Source organism: Ambystoma mexicanum, chromosome 1p (genome assembly GCF_040938575.1).
Source record: "Ambystoma mexicanum isolate Mex_15411 chromosome 1p, UKY_AmexF1_1, whole genome shotgun sequence".
In the NCBI taxonomy this organism is placed as follows: domain Eukaryota; kingdom Metazoa; phylum Chordata; class Amphibia; order Caudata; family Ambystomatidae; genus Ambystoma; species Ambystoma mexicanum.
Window position 1 is genome coordinate 1,288,582,037 of NC_090921.1, and position 21,328 is coordinate 1,288,603,364.

Genomic DNA, 21,328 nt, shown 5'->3' on the forward strand with positions numbered 1-21,328 from the left:
TAAGGTTCACTCATAGGCTAATACGCTTGCACAAGGTTGCTCATGTTATGGCCCTCCAAGTGTTTCGGACTTCAACTCCCATCACCCCCAGCCAACATAGTCAGTGGTGAAGGAACACGGGAGTTGTAGTCCAAACCATCTGAATAGCGAAGCTCACCTATTCCTGCCCTGGTGGCTGCTATGAATATCATGGACATTGATTCACAAAGCCCATGCATTTGCACTGAGCACTTCCCTATGCAGAACCAGTGCATATCCTGTCTACTGGAACAAGGCACAGGTAGGCATGAAGACATCTTGGTTATGGGGTGATATGATAAGGCATTTATAACGCGCCTGTACACACGTGTTTATAGGCGCCACAACCTCTGTTCCCTACCCCAGAAACAACTCTTGCAATGGCTATTTTCCTGTCAGCCTATCAGGCCTGGTCCACCAAGAGCATATAGTGGACACTTTGAAGCATTCAGGGATATTTGTGCTAGGTATTTCGTTTTTATCTTCTCTTTTACTGTTTTGATTGCAACTGCTGTGTGGAACTTTTAGCCAAGCAGCTCTACCTTTGATGCCCTGGGTGTTTATTCACTCACTCGCCTCCATGTATGCTTCTTTTTCTCAATTTTTGATTCACTTTTTAGTGGTATTTAGTTAAAATGATATGTGTGTCTGACACTGTTAGTTCGGACATTCCAATCTTATACTCTTAACTTTATTGGCTTTGAATTTGTGGTACCTTCTTCCTCCCACACTTTTGCAGGAATTTAATCTTGGAGCTCGTCCCTCGCTACCAAGGTGAGACACAATATGCTTCAAAGAAATGCACCATCTTGCCTCTGACTGCAAATTCCTCGATAGGATGCTCTTAGTGACAACTTAGAGAACTCTTAGTGGCAGCAAGCGAAACTCATAGGAGACAGCTGCAGTCCTTGGCGGCTCATCCAACTTCCTGGGGAAAATGTCTGCATTTACCCCAAAACGACTGTCTAGAAAGCTCTGCGAAACTGCCACATTTCCCCAAATTCAAGGCATATCTTCAAAAGGAGATTTCCTGAATACCCCTGCTCATTTTGGTGTTACACAGAGTGCTTGGCCCCCATGGCGTTAAAGGTGGTATATCTTATGTTTGTACGAACCACGTGATAAGTAGCTTTGTGCTTTATATGACTAAACTCGCCTTTGACTCAGAAAATCCTTGTGGTGAAAAGATTTTGACAGGAAGTCATTAGCTCATTAATAGTTTCCTAAATGCTGTGCCCTCCTACTATAGCGTCATAGTAGTGGAATATGGAAGTCATTTTCCGCTTCTGTGACATCACGCTAGCTGAATACGACCTTTTGTTGACCTCACCCTGGTATCCAGAAGGTTCTCTTGTTTGCTGGTGCCAGGCAGCCTTCTAAAGCCTATTGTGATTGCATTCCTCTGATTGCCTCGTTCAAGTAAAGGACCGGCACTGCATAGACAATAGCGACTAACCTTGGATAGAGAAGGATTAGCGGAGTGGAAGAGGCCGAGTATGTTTGCTACAGACCCCAAATGCGAGGGCATTCGGTGGCAGCAATGGCTTGACCCGGTCAGGGAGATGCCCATTCTTCCGTGGTCACGAGCTCCTTTCGTGGTGGTTTCACCCATGACTTCTGTCTCTTCGCGACCACCTGCTACCTCCCTAAGACATCCACGAGCAGCTTCAAGAGTGGCGGTGTCAACTCCCAATGGGGGTGGATGTGTGTAGGGGGAGTCATTAATGCTGGGGTGACAGGACATGAAACTGTTCACCCACACCCCTACTCTGCCACCCCGCCCGCCCCCACATTCCTATTTATTCATGAAAGAATGTATATAATGCCGTCCCTCTCCACAAGAGCAGCGGAGCGCTTCACAAACTCCAGTGAAACTGGAAGAAAGACTCAGGTCAAAACCTGACATCCCGGTTCCCGCGGCCTGTCAGCCAATGAGCTGCTGTATAGGAGGTCAGGGATTCCGAGGTTAGGATGGCGAGTCTGGAGGGCTTCACATACTGGGAGATGGTTGGGATTGAGGAAGATGCCATTGGATATGGTGTCCCAGATTCTTGGTGTGCTACACGAGGTGGCATGCTTCAATGTCTGCCACTCATTGATTAGAGATTTCCGGGGTGAGGTGGGGTTTGTTTCAACCCATTCCTTCAATACCTGCATTGAGAAGTTTGGGGTTCAGATTAGGAGAGTTACAGGGTGACACAGTTTGAAGGTTTCAAAGACTCTGAGGATGGAGCAGTTGAGGAGAGTCTAGAATGAAGTCGAAGGAGTTGACCGTGGTGGCAAGTGATGAGGTAAAGCTCAGCGGCAATAAGTTGCTTAGCTCGGTTTGAATGTCAGACAAGGATGTCTGTGTGGAGTATCATTTTGAAGAGAGGACAACACCATTGAGTTTTCTAGTGCGGTAAGAAGGGCCTTCAAGACTGCAATGTCCTCAGAGAGTTCTGACTCGCGCAATGTGTGCACCCTCACACCTGACCTACTCATACCTGTGGTTCTAGCACTGTAGCTCACTTCCACAGTGCCCCTCTCACATCACAGTTTCAGTACACCTTAGCCACTCTCAAATGAACTACTCCCAACATGGGCCGCCTCGCACCATGATTCACTCACACCTGCCCTACTCACACGGTGGCTCATTCCCACTCATATCTACATGGTTTAGGAACTCGGGACCAACTCACAAATTAACTCCCACCTCAATGGCTTAGTCACACTCTGGTCCAACCATACTGCGACAAGGTTAGACCCTCCCGAATGACATGGTGCCTCACGCGCACAGGAGTCTCTACCGCCTGGCCTTCCCACGCCATGGTTCACTAACACCTGATCTGCTCACAGCAGAACTCACTCACACTGAGATTCCCCCACACATCACCCACTTGCATCTTATCTGCTCAGATGTTTGGATGTTGTACCCGGATTGCTTTCCTCCTTGATTTTCCGATATGGTGTAGATCTTCTTTGAACGTTGTATGCTACATAAGCCAATCGTAGCGCTTACGAGACCCTTGTACTGATAGGTTGCTTTTGCTACATTGTTCCCTCCCAGTAACCCATAGAAATGCACTCCAGAACTGGTGATGCAACCTTAAAATGCTTGCCCCTGATTGGTTGGTTCAAACAGTTGATTCAAACAGCAGCCTATCAGACTATATTGTGCCCTTTTTAATGCAGTTTTATTCGAGGGGTCGACTGGCCCATAGGGAACTCTGGAGATGTCCCAGTAGACCTCTGCACCCTGGGCCTCTTTTGTGTGGTATTTCCAAATGTTCCCATAGGAAGACGGCTTGGCTTGCTGAAAATGTATTATATGGGTACACTTTGAAAATTATTTCCAGGGCCTCTTATCGTTCAGAGTCCGCCCAAGGAAGCACGTTGAGGTCTACTCCCAACTCGTTATTTACAGAAACTCTGAATTAAGATCACTGAGGTCTACACAGATTCTTATCCCAATTCATCTGTCATACCTGGACCTGAAAGAATCGAAAGCAGCCTGTTTCCTATGAGCGCGGCTTGGCTCGGCATGCCTTGAGGTCCTTTCCTCAGAGAGGCTCCTGGGAGTGTCAGGACTTGAGAGAGCGTGATCGCAGTCATGGTCGAACTAGTGTGCTGATACACTGGCACCGGCTCAGCATCAGCTTGCTGGTGACCGTGGAGAGGAGGTACCTGTGCTTGACACTGCAGTCTCTGGCATCGGTATTGCGGTCTGCAGTGGGCTGTGCACCATTAGAAGCAGGTACAACTTTTTTTGCTATGGTGGCGAAACTCTGGGTGCAGCAGGCAACCACCAAAAAGGGTCTCCCACAGCCACAGTCAGTTATTCTAGCATGAAGGCTGTGGGTCCTGTATTCAATCCAGGCAATCTACCATCAATTGGGTGGCTCGAAGGCCAGAAGGCCATGGGCCTGGTCGCCGCTGCTGAAGTGGATGAGGATGAGGTGACTGAGGTTGCTGAGGTTGCCGAGGTGGTTGAATCTGTGGTGGGTAGTTTTACTAGTTTAGTATTGACACTGGTGGTGATGTTCTAGTTCTGTCACAGGGGGATGGTCTAGTTCCTGTTTCAGCGGATGGGGGTAACGTCCAGCTGGTTGCAGAATTGATCTCCAACTGGAGGCCCACCGCCTCCTGTAAGGCCCCCTATAAGCTTCCAACCCGTCATTTAACTTCTTATCTAACCCAGGGTGTGGCCGTGGGGATGGGATTGGAACTGGACTTGAAGGCACTTCCATATCACAGCCTGATTCGAGCAGCGTTCTGGTTAATGCCGATCAAGAAGCTACAGGCGTCGTTTGCCCCTCAGATAGACCAATTTTAGAGGAGTTAGAGCGCTTTATTGACCGGTATTATGTTGAGAAAAAAGGGGAAGATGCTGAAGAATGTGGAGAGCGCATCCGCGGAAGCAGGCTCGAGTTCGTTTGTATATGTGACTCGGACTTAAACTTTGAAATGGACCAGACGCGGACTAATGTCCCAGGTGGCACGGCAGGCAATAGTTGTCTGGAAGGTAGCAAATATGGGGAAAGACAAATCATAGAGCTCCCGACTATCACGGCGATGATCAAGGATTTCATTAGCAACCAGCCGGGAGTTGGATGAGAAATATAGGTGTCATGTGAGGGTCTTTTACTGGAACTTGAGTCTGGTGGATCCTTAGATGGTCTTCTTCAGGCTGCGTTATCGAGCATACAGGACCGCACCAGCTCACCCGTCGCTTCGGCATTCAAAACTCTGCACCCTTGGATCCCACGGAACTGATCGGAACTTGGTGCTGGAAGGTGAACCAGTTGGAGGGTCAAGCATGAGCACGAACACAGATCATATTTTATACTTTGCCAAATACTTAAATAGGCTTACTGCCACGTACATGGAACTGAAGGATGCCACAGGCTGTTGCTGGATAGGTGCGAGAGAGATGCCGGGAAAATGGATGTCTGCCTGGGGGTTATCGGCACGCGGGCAAATTCCCTGACAAATACTTCAGCCAGGGGCTGTGCTTGGAATGAGAACCTGGGAGCCCAGGCAGGGTTTGACTTCACCAGTAAACTGGGGTGCAAGGTCCTCGAGGTTTAACTTTGTGCTTAGTTGAGGCTTTTATGGATATGTTAATCCGAATAAAGTTGTATTGACTGAAAGTTCCAACTATTTACAGTTTGCCATTAAACCAGATAGAAAATAGCAGGCTGTAGGCTGACGCGGGGACAATGCCTGTGTCCAACTTAATTCCCCGCTGTGGTGGTCTAACGGGGAAAAAGCAGCGTCTCTTTGGTATTAGAAGCATAGCATCCAGCAGAGGTGTAATGGTACAGAGGTACCAGAGGAGCCATTCGGTGCACAAAATCATATGATTTGTAAGGGATAAGGGGGCCAATACGACCAACGGATGGTCAATGGTCAAAAGGCTATTGTCGGGGTCCACCTGCTAGATAGTGCAGGAGGGGCCGGCCGACAATGAGGCCAAGGCCAGCCATCCATGGAATGCAAGCCCTGGAGACGTAGGCAACGACCTTACTGTGTCAGGCAAGTATGTCAGGCAGCGGGTGCTGCAGGGCTGAGCCCGCCCACCCAACATCAAAAGTGAGCTCATCTGGTCAGGCCTATGGCAGTAATGGAAATGAAAAATAATATGCTGGGGGAAACCCTCTCCTTGGAGTAGTGGGGCCGTGGGAAGAAGGGGCAAGGCCGAGGGGCGTGGCCCCTGGCCAAGTCACACAACACAGTGGGCCCCATTCCGAGTCTGGCGGTACCTATGCCGGTGCTACTGGCCGGTTGCCCCCGGACTCGGAATGAATTACCTGCACCTGACTTCCCGGTAACACCGGGAGATTACAACCCTGATGGCTGGGAAGTCAGGTGCCGGCAATTTCGTTAATCCCCATTCCCATAGAGTCCTATGGGACTCTACCCGAATGGGGACACGAGAGCACCGGCACTGTTAATAACGGTGCCGGTGCTCCCGTGTCAAGTCTGCCTAACATGGCTGCTGCGCCCAGCAGGGTCAGACCTGTCTGGCACAGTGGCTCCGGCAGGCAGACTTGTAGTTTGCCGGACCACAATAAACGGTGTCGGTAGGCTTACCAGCACCGTTGTATCCGGACCGGCAAACCTATACTGAGGCCCAGCATCTCTTCATAGAAGCCTATTCTGACGATTTGCATGAAAGCAAAGACCTTTATAGGAACATTAAAAAGTCCACAATTTTAAATGTGTCTTGAAATGTCTTTTAAATTTTAAACACGTCTTAAGCATGATTAAGCAAGAAATCGTTTTCAGCGAATAATGGAAGTTGGGCTCTGCAGTTTTGATGGGTCACACTACTCACCCTAAGAAAAAAATGTCTGTACATTGCAAGACATATATACCAGTTTGGACAGCTGCCACAAGCATGGGAGGCTTTGGCTGTTTCTGTAGTCAGTTTCCCTTGTCTACTGAATGTGTCTGCTTGTTGAAACGTGGGTTGCATGTGATAACTCGGCTTCAGGACAGATCTCGCAGGGAGTATCCTGTTCTAAAGCTGAGTTATCACCTGCTCAAGCAACCTGTGCTTCTGACCGGTGCCTACAGGGGATCCTGGTTAGTCAAGGGCAATCAGGTAGGCTCATTTAAAAGTGGTTTCTCCCCTATTAATCAGCCTCCTCTCCACCAATCAAAAGATCACATCCCCTCCGTACTCTTTCTTCACTCCAGTGAAGCGGAAGGGGTTTATGGGGTTTACATGATGTATGATGTCTACTTCATTTGAGCGAAGATCCCTGAGTGTCTATTTGTAAATAAGCTATTAGAGGGCCTACTTACTATACACGTTAAGTGGAGTGCGACTAAGCAGTGGTCTTGGCCGAGGCCAATTTAGATGTCATGATTTCTGCACTGTCCACAGCCTACAAAGAGTCTTTCTAGAAGCATCTGCCCCTGGATGCGGGCCTCTAGGGGAGGGGGGGCTGTACAGATTGCCTGGACCTGCGCCTCACTGGAGCTTCACCCCTGCCAGGAGGGAGACATAGTTTCACTGGACCGGGGTTTGCAAATAGCTGCCGCACATCGAAAAGGTCTTTCCAGAGGTGGGGCTCAGTCAGCGGGTTCCCACCCACCACTTTGAGAAGGACCTGTTGCTCAGTGGTGAGTTCTAGTGCATTAATAAGAGAGGAGGATGGTACAGTACCAATTAGGGGACCAGGTGACACGGATTTCTCTTGTGGGCTCTTGTTTGACTGCCTCCTATCATGTAACGCATATTCAGGCACCAGAACCAAGAGTTCAAGTAACACTAGTAACCGGGTTCTCTAAGCACCTATTGCGCCACCTGCTAAGGTTTGACCAGCCGAGCAAGCAGAACCCCAAAAAGGTTGCAAAGCTTCCGCTGTGTCACCTGCTCTGACTTGGCCCATCAGGAGACCTCAGACGGTTTTATTAGGTAAGGAACACTGGGTGAACACTGAATCTGAGGTCGGGGGGTGGGGGGAGGGGGCCGCCAGAGGCGTTGATAAGGGGGAGAGCAGAGGGGCTATAGCCCTGGGTATTTGGGTTGTAGCCCCGGATAGAAGCTCAGGGGCTGCAAAAAGGCTAACTAGACCCGAGTCCCGACATTAGCGCAGCCCCAGATCTTTTCCGGACCTAGCAACACTCCTGCGCAGGAACACATACAGAAACAAGGGATTCTCCCACGACATTTTAAAGCACCCTGTCTTTCCACGAGGTGGCCGCCATCTTAGTGGCAAGTGAAAGCCAATGTGCTCTTCTACGGGGGTCCTCCCCTCGTTAATCGGACCCTCTGGTAATAATAATGACAGAGAGCTTGTGGCCCATTGGAAACCCAAGCCAAGTTGTACTTTTCCGTGCCTACGGGTCTCATTATTTCTGCATCTCGCTGGTTTGTGTGAATTTTCCATGCGTAGACTGGTGCTGAGGTTGGATACTCAACCTGCACGCGGGGCTTCCCTGACTCCTTCAACTGCGCTATGGTCTTGGACCAATGAGGTTTAAGGATTTATTTTGAGTTCATTGCTTAAAGCGCAGACCTAGCTCAAGAGCAGCGGAGCGCTGTACAAGGTTTCTGTAGCCAGAGTTTGATTTGGCATCTTTCCAGTACAGCCTGTTGCCCCATCCCAGTAGAACATTCTGGAGACTGTGTGGTGTAGCACAGCCGTCTCTCATCAAATGGCACGTGAGAAAGCCCTGTTGGGTTACATGGTTCTGCGAAACGCAACCTATAGCCCTTTAAACATTCTAACAGGCACATTGGGTGCGACATGGGCCCAGGCCTCCTACTTATTGGGAAAACTCTGTCGGCTGTATGGTGCAGCACTGCCCTGTGTCTCCCCAGAGGGCAAGTTGCAAAGCCCTGGTAGGTTCTTTGAGTATAACAGGCTCCTGTGACCCAAACTATACTCTATCATGAAGCGCTAGAATTGTCAGTGTGCAGTATGCCCACGTGTCTCCGTCTGCAGTAGTTAAGAAGGCTCTGGAAGGTGGCCCTGCCTTCTCACACCAGTAGTGCATTGCAGCTGTTGCTAGTTCTGTGAATGCATGCCACCCTCTGCCACATGCCATAGGGCATTTGAAATTGCTCAGTTCAATATGGATGCAGTCGAACTTTAGAAATCTCTATAGAGGATTATGGGTGCATAGAAATTATGTGTACCAGGTTCTAGTACTTTAGAAAGCTCTATGGGGCACCCTGGGTGCACAGTAACTCTGTGTATCAGGCCATGGTTCTTTAGAAAACTCTATGGGGCACCCCCCCCTGGGTGCACAATAACTCTGTGTATCAGGCCATGGTGCTTTAGAAAGCTCAATGGGGCACCCTGTGTGCACAATAACTCTGTGTATCAGGCCATGGTACCTTAGAAAGCTCTATGGGGCACCCACCCTGTGTGCACAATAACTCTGTGTATCAGGCCATGGTACCTTAGAAAGCTCTATGGGGCACCCACCCTGTGTGCACAATAGCTCTGTGTATCAGGCCATGGTACCTTAGAAAGCTCTATGGGGCACCCACCCTGTGTGCACAATAGCTCTGTGTATCAGGCCATGGTACCTTAGAAAGCTCTATGGGGCACCCACCCTGTGTGCACAATAACTCTGTGTATCAGGCCATTGTGCTTTAGAAAGCTCTATGGGGCACCCACCCTGTGTGCACAATAACTCTGTGTATCAGGCCATGGTGCTTTAGAAAGCTCTATGGGGCACCCACCCTGTGTGCACAATAACTCTGTGTATCAGGCCATTGTGCTTTAGAAAGCTCTATGGGGCACCCACCCTGTGTGCACAATAGCTCTCTGTATCAGGCCATTGTGCTTTAGAAAGCTCTATGGGGCCCCCACCCTGTGTGCACAATAACTCTGTGTATCAGGCCATGCTGCCTTAGAAAGCTCTATGGGGCGTAGTACTTTTGAAATCGCTAAACTGCATTATGGGTGCACCACAGCCATGTATTCCGGGGTATAGTTTTTTAGAAACCGTTTCAGAGCACTAAAGCGCAGTCTGACCCATTGTCCTAGACTATGACACTTATATGAAACACGAGGGGGCCTTGTAAGTTCAGTATGGCCCTCGGTGCTGGACTCGGTATTTTACAAAGCTCTGTAAGGCATTATGTGTGCAGTACGCCCTTGTGTGACAGGCTATAGTGACTTAGAAAGCCCACAGGGCACTATGGGCACAGTAAGGCCCTATGTGCCAGACTGTAACACTTTGGAACACTGTATGAGGTATTACGAGTGCAGTGTGGCGCAACAGGGGAAGTCCTAGTAGTCTAGAAAGCTCTGCACAGCTGTACCACTGTGCCCTGTGCGCCATGTAACAGCAGTTTAGAAATCACTATAAGGTTCCAAAGCGTATAGCATACAAAGCTCTAACCAGAAAAGTGATGTGTGGAAGGTTTTGAATAAATCGGTCCCACCGGCATTGCTCTGTGCAACCTTCCACACAACCTTTTAGCTCTAATTTACACAGCTCTACGTGACACTACAATGCAGTACGGCCCTGTGTGCTAGGCTATACTACTCCAGAAAGTGCAGTAAGGGATTATGTGTGCAGTACCAGCCCGCGTGACCCGCTTCGGTACTTGAGAACGTTCTCTGGTGCAGTACGGGCGCAGTACTGCCCTGTGATGTGGCGTATTGCAGAAAGATGACCTGAGCACGCGTGACCTCCCCCGGATGACGCGGTCTCTTCTGTGCCCTGCTGCAGCAGCCTTCGGCTCCAGGCAGTTCCGGTGGAACACGTTGCTCCACAGGAAGTGCTTGCAAATCTCTCTGGGGACACGATGGGTGCTTGAGAAACACACGTCACACCTCTCAACGAGTGGCAGACATCTGTTCCCGACACCCTCTCGCCCTCGCCCCCACCTGCGACTGAACCCCTGACCCCCACCCAGCTGTAGAGGCCTACCAGACGCAATAGCGCGTCGGGAAAAGTACCCATTACCTAACAGCCAGGTCTTTGCTCACTACATCATCGGTGTGTGGTCATGCCACATCAGGTCCAGGCAGTGGCGGTGCCAGGCAGTGGCCTGGGAGGACTAAAGCTCCCCCAAAATGGGGAAGCTGAAGACAAAAGGCGGCCGTCTGCAGTGACTCGCAGCCTGTGCCATGGATGGGCGTGGAGCGCGACAGCAAGCGCCTGTCCCGCCTCTCTCACAGCTGTGGGGGCCGAGTGTTTAAACAATCATTAACCGGCAGCAGCAACACCTGTATACTAGTAGAGGTCGGAAGCTTGCCCTGCCCATATCGATATATGCTCCCCCCTCCAGCCCCCAAGTCCCGAAGGCTTAGCTGCTGAGCCAAGCTTTGGGTGGCTCACGCCTCCCTGTGATAAGCATCTCTTTCTGAATCAATAGGATGGACCTAAGGGGCCAAAGGAAGGCATTATAGATACTCAGCCTCCTATCTGAGAGGAAGGGGGAAGTGGTGGCAGCCCAGTGGGTTAATGCACGTGCTGTAATGATCGACGGGTACCCTGCATGCCACAAATCCCCTTCTTGGTGATCTGCTGGGACGGGTTTGCTTGCTAGGCTGCGACCTGTAGTCACCTCGCACCCCCGTGAGAGGGCGCCCTCTGTGTTTCCCAGCACACAACACGCATCAACACTGAGCCCTTCACTTCGCGTTGTTTCCTCAATGTTTTCAGTGCACTTGGGAGCAGAGAGACAGCGTATGCGCGAGGGTTGCAGAAGCCAGAGTGCACAAAGCGGATGGTTGGCACGCAGGCATTGGGAGGGGGATTGTATACTGGGACTGGGTGATTACTTTGCAACGCTATGCTTTCCTCACCCCTGCCCTGGAACCGTGTGGAGCTGGCTCCACGCCCGAACCCAGGCCCAGAGCTATTCCAGCAGCAGTGGCAGGCCACGGGGTGGATGCGCAGGCCTGGGTGGTGCATTCTCCTGCCCAGGGCGCTCAGGATGCAGCGCTAAGAGCATCATTAGAAAAGACCACCACAGCGTCGCCTTCTTAGAGATGGGGAGCGAGCAGTGGAGGAGTCTGCACAGATTCTCTGGAAGAAAGGCGAGAAGAGCCTCAAGAGAAAGAGAGCTTTCCATAGCTGAGGGACGAGAGAGCACCAAGAGAAGGGGAGAGCATGCCACTGCTTAGGGGCATGACAAAGTGCCACGAGAATGGAGGGCATTCCATACCTTAGAGGTGAGACAAAGCACCAGGAGAAGAGAACATGCCATAGTTAAGGGGTGAGACAGATTGCAAAGATATGTGGAGAGTATTTCATAGCTTAGGCACAAGACAGAGTGACAAGAGAATGGAGGGCATTCCATACCTTAGATGTGAGACAGAGCACCAAGAGAAGGGGAGAGCATTCCACTGCTTAGGGGCATGACAAAGTGCCAAGAGAATGGAAGGGCATTCCATACCTTAAAGGTGGGACAGAGCACCAGGAGAAGAGAACATGCCATAGCTTATGGGTCAGACAGATTGCAAAGAGACGGGGAGAACATTCCAAAGCTTAGGCACAAGACAGAGTGGCACGAGAATGGAGGGCATTCCATACCTTAGAGGTGAGACAAAGCACCAGGAGAAGAGAACATGCCATAGCTTATGGGTGAGACAGATTACAAAGATATGTGGAGAGTATTCCATAGCTTAGGCACAAGACAGAGTGACAAGAGAATGGAGGGCCTTCCATACCTTAGATGTGAGACAGAGCACCAGGAGAAGGGGCGAGCATTCCATAGCAGGGGTGTTGCTAGGTCTGGAATAGATCTGGGGCTATGGTAATGTCGGGACTGTCAGGACTCGGGGTTAGCTAGCTTTTTGGTTGTAACCCCTGAGCTTCTATCCAGGCTACAACCAAAAGACTCAGGGCTATAGCACCCTTACCCCCCCCCCCAGCAACACCTCTGTTCCATAGCTTATGGGAAAGACAGAGTGCCAAGAAAAGGGAAGGGCATTCCATACCTTAGGGGCGAGACAGAGCACTGAGTAAAGGGGAGAGCATTTCATAGCTTAAGAGCAAGACAGAATGCCAAGAGAAGGTGTGAGGAATTCGACCATCTGCGCGGTGGGTGTGCGCTCGCCTGGGATTTTTTGAAATTTTAAAAGAAATTCAAGGACGGTAGATCAACCTCTGGAAAATGTGTGGGGCTAATTTGCACACATTTTCCTATGCTCGCTGCATGACATACACATAGACCTGTGTACTCCGAGTGGACACAGCCTACAGGCGCAATCCCCTCTGTCATATTTAGTTGGAATATGACAGCCAAAAGTACATCAGGGCATCTTAGGGGGGAGGGCAAAACCTTCCTCCTGCCATGGTCAGCCTAATTAACTAACAAAGGGTCCATGGATCTGCCATAGCCTTTGTTAGACCTGCTGGTGGCAGCTTCGCATACTAATCAGAGTTAATTCAAACAGGCCCACAGCCGGCCTGGTTGCAGAACTAACAAAGGAAAAGAATGCCCAACCCCTTTAATATGCACTGTGTTAACATGAAGCCAGCTCCCAATTCTCAGTATCAACGGCAGTGACCTGTCATGTCTGGAACAGCTGTTTACAGTAGTTATCCCCGCAGGGGGACCCCATTCAGAAGGTATGAGTATGTGGTTTGGCGACGACCAAAAGTCTGGTCTGGCCACAGCTTCAACCACAGAGAGCTCAATTAGAGTGACCCTTTGATTCACAACAGACAGGAAGGTGGGTAGGACTTATATGCTTTCACCCCTTTGCCTTTTCTGTTGCAAAGCACTCTGGTTACGACCTTATGCATACAGGAGATTGTTGGTGGGGACCCAGGATTGGTTCATTAAGGTAGGCTTAGACTACACCAATCGATGGAGCCCATTTGGCTTTAAAATAGGGTTGTGCCCTTCCTTTGGGAGATCATTTGAAGACTTTGCAAGGAGTAACAAGGAGAACCGTGCCATGCTAGGCTCTGCAAGCAAGCTTCCTAGGTGGGAAGTGCCAGAGAGTGTCTGCACCAAACCCCGGGGGGCGGCCAGTGCTTGCAACACTCTTCTCAGCTGTGGCCCTTCCGCCTTAAAGGACGACACAAGCCCAGTGATGAAGCTAGGAGGAGTGCATTGACCAGCATCAACCGGCGTCTGCCTTAAAGGACATTTTTGAGCCAGTCGATCCCCTCGAGCTGAAACCCACTGCACCGCTGACTGTTGTCACGCCACAGTCACTAACGTCGTCCGAGGTGCTTCGGGCAATGCTTCAGACCCACCAACCAGCACTGAGACAATGATTCCTGAACCCCAAGCCGCTCTGTAGGCCAGCCTCACTCGCCAAACTGTCTGCCGCCTGATACCCGCAGCTGTCTCCCATCTTGAACTCTGTTGCAGAAGCTGGTAAGCGCCATGAAACCAACTCGACCCTGTCGAGCACCAAGAACTTCTACAAGCACAAGGTACATTGTGGTTCTGTCCTGCTGGTCCTACTCTGAAGGCCCCTAGTGTCATTTTACGACCCATTGCTCCCTTAGTGCTGAAATCAAGTATCCTTGAACTACTGCGATTAACTACTTTACCGACTACCATCCTGTCAGTATCCAGAGTGCATCCCTTTTCCTTCTTGAAACTGTCTGTCCTCTGCATTCTTTTACAGAGTGGGTTGTATTTTGTAGGGTGCTAGAACTGTCTGTTGAATATTAATAAAGTAGATATTGTTATACAACCTTGACTGGACAGTCTCTTTTATCATATGGTAATAATTGTATTTTCGCTGTGTTACAACTAACCCACGATCCACAACTTTGCAGAGATAAACCTGTTGTTCCGTCCACGTTACCGAAGTTGGACAAGGAGGTTTATAATTTGCTTGTGTTTCCAATCTGTTAGGGTCTCTTCTGGTGTTCTGGAGGTGTGGGGCTGATTGATGGTTTAGAAACCGATATTCATCCATGGACCACTTGTGCCCCAGAAGTTGATTCGTCACAGAAGGGGAGAGCATTCCATAGCTTAGGGGTAAGACAGAATGTCAAGAGAATGGAGGGCATTCCGTACCTTAGAGGTGAGACAGAGCACCAGGAGAAAGGGGGAGCATTCCATAGCTTCTGGACGAGACAGTTTGCAAAGAGAAGGGGGCCAGTATTCCATAGCAAATGGGCCAGAGAGCACTGTAAGAAAAGGAGAGAACATGCCAAAGCTTAGGGGCGAGACGAGGCACTGAGAGAAGGGGAGAGTTTTCCATAGCTTAGGGGCAAGACAGAGTGTCAAGAAAATGGAAAGGCATTCCATACCTTAGAAGTGAGACAGAGCACCAGGAGAAAGGGGGAGCATTTAATAGCTTAGGGGCAAGACAGAGTGTCAAGAAAATGGAAAGGCATTCCGTACCTTAGAAGTGAGACAGAGCACCAGGAGAAAGGGGGAGCATTTAATAGCTTATGTGCGAGACAGATTCCAAACAGAAGGGGAGAGCATTCGAGAGCTTAGAGTGAGACAAAGCATTACTAGAAGGGAGAGAATCACATAGTTTAGGGGCAGGACAAAGTGGCACGAGAAGGGGAGAGTATTCTATAGCTTAGGGGCAAGACAAAGTGCCAAGAGAGGGGTGAGACAACACCAGGAGAAGCAGGGATAACTACAAGGAATAGGCAAGAGAGAGCACCGAGTGAAGGGGAGAGCATTCCCTAGATTATAGGCGAGACAGATTGCAAAAAGACGGGGAGAGCATTTAAGAGCTTAGAGTGAGACAAAGCACTAATAGAAGGGGGAGCATTCCATAGTTATGAGGCAGGACAAAGTGCCACGAGAAGGGGAGAGTATTCCATAGCTTAGGGGTGAGACAGAGCACCAGGACAAGTGTGGATACATCTAAATGAAAGGGCAAGACAGAGCACCGAGTGAAGGGGAGAGCATTCCATAGTTTAGGGGTGACATTGACCAGTGAGAGAAGGGGGTGCATTTCATAGCTTAAGAGCGAGACAGAATTCCAAGAGAAGGGGAGAGCATTCCATAGTTTAGGGGCGTGATTGACCACTGAGAGAAGGGGGTGCATTTCATAGCTTAAGAGCGAGACAGAATTCCAAGAGAAGGGGAGAGCATTCCATAGCTTAGGGGTGAGATTGACCACTGAGAGAAGGGGGTGCATTTCATAGCTTAAGAGCGAGACAGAATTCCAAGAGAAGGGGAGAGCATTCCATAGTTTAGGGGTGAGATTGACCACTGAGAGAAGGGGGTGCATTTCATAGCTTAAGAGCGAGACAGAATACCAAGAGAAGGGGAGAGCACTCCATAGCTTAAGGGCAAGACAAAGCGCTCAGAGAAGGGCCCCGCCTTACGTGGCTTAGGGGTCAGTACGGTGCCACAAGAAGGTGAGAGCATTCCAAAGCTATCGGGCAAGAAAGGGAAATGAGCGGAAAGGAATTGAGTAGAAGCAGGGTGAGGAACAACCAATAGAAGAAGAGATGAAGAAGAAAGAGCGTGGGCTGGGGAGCACAGAGAGACAAGAGAAACGTGTGGCACAAAGCCGGGGAAGCGAACGTGGAGAAGAGCTGTAAAGAGCAGCCATGGGAAAGACCCTGGCGAGGGTGAGACAGGACAGCAGGGTAGCAGAGGACTTTAGAGAAATTCAATCAGACTGGGCTGAAGTGGCACCCCTCTTTCCAGTCATGGGCATGTTTAAACGGGGCTGGGAGCAGGAGCCCCGTCTCTCATCCGCCGACATGGCGGGACGGGGCAGAGTGCGCAGAGATGCTGCGCCCCATGTCTGAGATCATTGGGCAGGTTGAACAGGCCTCTCCTAAGAGTGCGCCCCTCTTTTAGATCAGGGCTGGGTGGGCTCTCCAGAGTCACTTCATGGTTGTTCAGGACTGGGCAGGGAGTGCACCCCGGTTGTTGGATGGAAGCCCCCTTTTTTACATCGCGTTCTGAGGTACACAGAAGGAATTCTACTTGCCACAGGTTCTCGGGTGCTACCGGAAGAGCCCCCCGGAAGTGTATGAGATAGAGCAAAGATTTCCACGTTTGCTAATCAGTATCTGAAAACGGAAGATATGGCCCGTAGGTGGGCCGTGATTGGGCCTGGCGACCCCTGCGCTTTCCGGGAAACCCCCTTGCTCTGGCTTCAGGTGGACGCAGGTGTGCGCTGAGACCCCCGGTGTGCAGACAGCACTACATGCCGAGAGACCGGCTTCTGCCCACAAACACATGGAGAGGCGTTTACTCGAGGGGCCAATGGCATGGCAAACCCTCCTACCCCGTCCTCTGTGTACACACCCGTGCCCTCTGGCATCCAGTGTGCGCAGAGGGTGCTTGTTCTTCTTCTTGCTGACAGATTTTTATCCATCAGCTGTGGTTTTTGGACACCGAGGCTTGAGCCTCATTACTCCATCTTCTCGGGTTGAGTGTGTAGTCGTGGGTTTGTATTCTTCTTGAGGGCACGCTCTGGGCACCTTTTCTAACCTCCGGGCGCTTTGTTTACACAGAACGGAAACAACGCGTGCATTGCAAGTGCAAAGAGAAACATACAACAATTGAACACGCCCTGTGTGCCCGGATACATGCGACCCCCGGCTGCTCCGCCGCGTGTACAGAAGTAGCGTATACCCATGGGGCGCTCGGTGCACACAGGAGCCAATCTCTTATGTGACCACTGTGCACGCGGAGTGACACAGGCACACTGATGTAGCAGGCACAGAGAGACACCCCTCCCGTGCACGCAAAAGAATACACATACAGAAACATATAATACAGCCCTGTGCACGTGAGCGCGCGTGCTTCTACTGCGCACCACAGGCCAGCCGCGGGAGCGCGCGCACGTGCAGGGCAGCGACGCTCACACGGATCATCCTTTTTAGATAATACGCCGTTATTTTCTCTGAGGCTATGCCCCAAATTCTCTATGAAGTAACACAGCCCCCAGCAATAGAGCCAAGTAGACCACGGCCGGGAGGACACAGGAAAAGTATTTGCTGGCGAACGGCAGCGCAATTTGTCTTTGTCTTCAAACTTTGCGCGCCCTAAATAGTAAAACGATATATCCATACGCACTCCTTGCAAAGCCCATATAGCCCCTGAAACCATGCACACTCCCTTAACTCCACCAGATACACCCCCTACAACCTGACTACACACCCCCTACCTCCTGCCTGCACTCGCTGCCTGCTCCCCTCAGCCGGACACATCCTATATACCATGATCCACCCCCACACGCCTTCTACGCCCCTGTACTGCGCAGGCTGCCCACCCCCTACACCCTCCCTGCGCCTTACACCAAGCCGCCCGACCCTTAAAACCCCTCGCACACCATCTAACCTATACCCCCTCGCGAGCCCTCTACTCCCTATGCACGCCCCCATACTACCTCCCTGCACATCTCCTAGCTCCCTGCACATCTCCTACCCCCTGCACATCTCCTACCCCCTGCACATCTCCCACCCCCTGCACATCTGCTACCCCCTGCACATCTCCTACCTCCCTGCACATCTGCTACCCCCTGCACATCTCCTAGCTCCCTGAACATCTCCTACCCCTGCACATCTCCTACCCCCTGCACATCTCCTACCCCCTGCAAATCTCCTACCCCCCTGCACATCTCCTACCTCCCTGCACATCTCCTACCTCCCTGCACATCTGCTACCCCCTGCACATCTCCTAGCTCCCTGCACATCTCCTACCTCCCTGCACATCCCCTACCTCCCTGCACATCTGCTACCCCCTGCACATCTCCTACCCCCTGCACATCTCCTACCTCCCTGCACATCTCCTACCTCCCTGCACATCTCCTACCTCCCTGTACATCTCCTACCTCCCTGCACATCTCCTACCCCTGCACATCTCCTACCTCCCTGCACATCTCCTACCTCCCTGCACATCTCCTACCCCCTGCACATCTCCTACCTCCCTGCACATCCCCTACCCCCTGCACATCTCCTACCCCCCTGCACATCTCCTACCTCCCTGCACATCACCTACCCCCTGCACATCTCCTACCTCCCAGCACATCTCCTACCTCCCTGCACATCTCCTACCTCCCTGCACATCTCCTACCTCCCTGCACATCCCCTACCCCCTGCACATCTCCTACCCCCTGCACATCTCCTACCTCCCTGCACATCTCCTACCTCCCTGCACATCTGCTACCCCCTGCACATCTCCTACCCCCTGCACATCTCCTACCCCCTGCACATCTCCTACCCCCTGCACATCTCCTACCTCCCAGCACATCACCTACCCCCTGCACATCTCCTACCTCCCTCCACCTTACACCGTGCCGCTTCACCTCTTTAAACTCCTCGCACATCATCCCAGGGGTCCGCAACCTCTGGCTCTCCAGATGTTTCGGAGGACTACAACTCCCATCAACCTAGCTCGCATAGTCAATGCTGAGGGGTCACGGGAGTTGTAGTCCAACACATCTGGAGGCCCGCAGGTTGCAGACCCCTCATCTAGTCTATACCCTCCTCGGAAGCCCCTCTACTCCCAACGCACACCGCCCACACCCTCCCTGCACACGTCTCCTAATGCCCCCCCACCCCCAGCTCACCTCTTAAAAACTCGCCGCACATCACCTGGGCTACGGCTGCCCCGTCCTCGCAAGCCCTCTACACCTTCCCTGCACGCCCCCTACACGGCCCACTGCCCACCTGCACGCCCTCCACCCTGCTGCGTAAACTCTGCCCGCAGTGCAAGCCATGCGCGGGGAGCGCTGCCCGGTTCCCCCCACCCTCCCCCGGGCGGGACACTTCAGGCAGCTCCACGGCGAGCACTTTTGCTGGAGTTAGTTAGTACTAGTAGGTAGTAGCATCCCCGGGAGCACGGACGACATGCGCGCGCTCTTACGGTAGGCTGTCCAGGGTCAGCATGGCGGCTCTGGAGCGGTTTCGTGTGCAGCCGGTCCCCGGGATCTAGGGGTGCGCAGCGATGACCCCTCTCCTTGCGCTGCTGCTGTGATGTCCCACGCTGGGGGCAAGAGGTCCCTCGCCAGCAGTGCCACTCCGCGTGACCCAGGTGACTGCCGCGGCGCCCCACTCCAGCCTCACAATGCCTCCTCCCTGCCGTTAGATGCCCGTCCCGCGCCCACAGGTGTCCCGGCTGCACAGCCTCGCCGCTTCCTCTTATAAGGCCAGGGGAGGGGGCCGGGCCCACTGAGCTCACAGAATTCCCCTCTCTAAAAGGTGGAGCCTGGCGCGCTTGCACAATTCACAATGCACAATGGCACTACAGAAGGAAGTGCCAGGGAAGAGGGGGTGCCCATGGGCCTGGGTGGGCGACCCCTGCATTGGGAGATGATGCCCAGGGAGGGATCATGTGCACGGCTGGAAGGGGGCTCATTTGGAGAGGTGCAAGGGGTGAGGTACATGGCAGCAGAGTTAAGTACCAACAGCGAGCGACCTGGAAGGTTCCGAACAAGAGTGGGGCAGGGTTGTGAACAGGAAGATGGTCACAATTCTCTCTCACAAAAACACACACGACAGCTCGCAAGGACCTCACTCCAAGGGCATCAAGAACAAGGCCTCGCCCAGGGGGCACCTCTGCCCAGGCATCACCATGGCCACACCGGATGGATGGACACTCCGCGTTGCCCGCCAGCCAGCCCACTGACACCTCCACACTAACATACCCCACCTCTATGCTCTGTAATCAACTTGCACATCGCAGTCCCGGCCAACGGCAAACTCGCCCCGCGGGCACGCACGGCTTCTCTGTGCACACAGGTGCCTCTATGGCCTCAGCACTGACCTCAAGGGACTTCCGGTCCCCATGCATTTACAAAATAGCAAAGCTATCCTCCATTCCTTTCACTCTCCCCAATAGCATCGCCCCAACCCCCTTTAAAATCCACTGAAGCATCTGGACACCATGTAAATAGCAGCGGTTCATGGTGTACATCCCAGTGACATCACCTAACCTGCCTCAGCGCCTTTAAAACTGATATCCTTCCCATCGGGACCGCTGCTCCCTCCTTCTTCCCCCTACTCTGGCCTTCCTCCTCTCCTCAGGCTCTCTGCCAGCTCCTTCTTCTGAAGTCAGAAACCTTGGAGTCATCTTTGACTCTTCTTTCTCCTCCCTCACACTCAGGACATTGCCAAGAAGTCCCATTTTCAGCTCTTCCTTCTTAAAGGAATTCTCAATTTTCTCACTTTGCCCCAGAGGCTCAATGTTACCCGACCCCTGGTTATCTCTAGGCTAGACTATTGCAACAGCCTCCTCCTCAATCTACCTTCTTCCACTCTGAGACCCCTCCAGCTAAGCCAGAATAGGGCAGCAAGACTTATCCTTGGCCTTAAACCCATTGACTGCATCTCCCCTGCCCTCAAAAGTCTCCATTGACTCTCGGTTGCTGCACAGATTAAATTCAAATCTCTGCATCATCCACAAGGCTGTCTGGGCCCGGGGACCACACTATCTTCAACTTTATCTTACTAAATACTCTCCCCCTAGACCACTACGTTCCCTCTGGCACCAACTCTTTGTGTGTAAAGCGTTTTGCTAAACAGAGGGTAGGTGGTCGATCTGTTTCCTAAGATGGCTCCCTCCTATGGAACTGCCTCCCCCTGCCTCTGTGCCTTGAGCAGGACTTTCTTAAATTCCGAAAAGCTAGGGGGGCGTTGCTTGGTGCCATGGCGGTCGGTCTGGCTCCGTAAGAGCTCCCGGATGATGCCACACATCCAAGAGAAATGCCCCGGTGATAGTGCACCCTGACAGCATTTAAGGATGGTACCTGAAAATTAAAGCAATGCGGCACATTTAGAGCTAACAGCCAATGCTCGTCGGCACCTGAGACCTGGAGATCTCCGCGCCTGAATCAGCGCCGGGTGCGACGGCAGCCAAAATGGCAGCTTCCACCATACTATGCACCTAGAAGCAGCCTGGTAGCCCATCAACGAGGAAAGCACGTGGAGCAGATCGCGCCCGGAA

The 21,328-nt window shown here is 51.8% G+C and overlaps 1 protein-coding gene across 1 annotated transcript in view; it reads right to left on the minus strand.

Annotated features, from left to right (window-relative positions):
• SPIB (Spi-B transcription factor) overlaps window positions 1-19,623 on the minus strand; it is a 42,938-nt gene extending 23,315 nt beyond the window's left edge. Inside the window, exon 1 of the mRNA XM_069605331.1 lies at window positions 19,250-19,623. Within this exon, the coding sequence (XP_069461432.1) occupies window positions 19,250-19,272 (23 nt within the window). The 5' untranslated portion in view covers window positions 19,273-19,623. The remainder of the gene's footprint in view (window positions 1-19,249) is intronic.
• Between the last annotated feature and the right edge of the window lie 1,705 nt (window positions 19,624-21,328).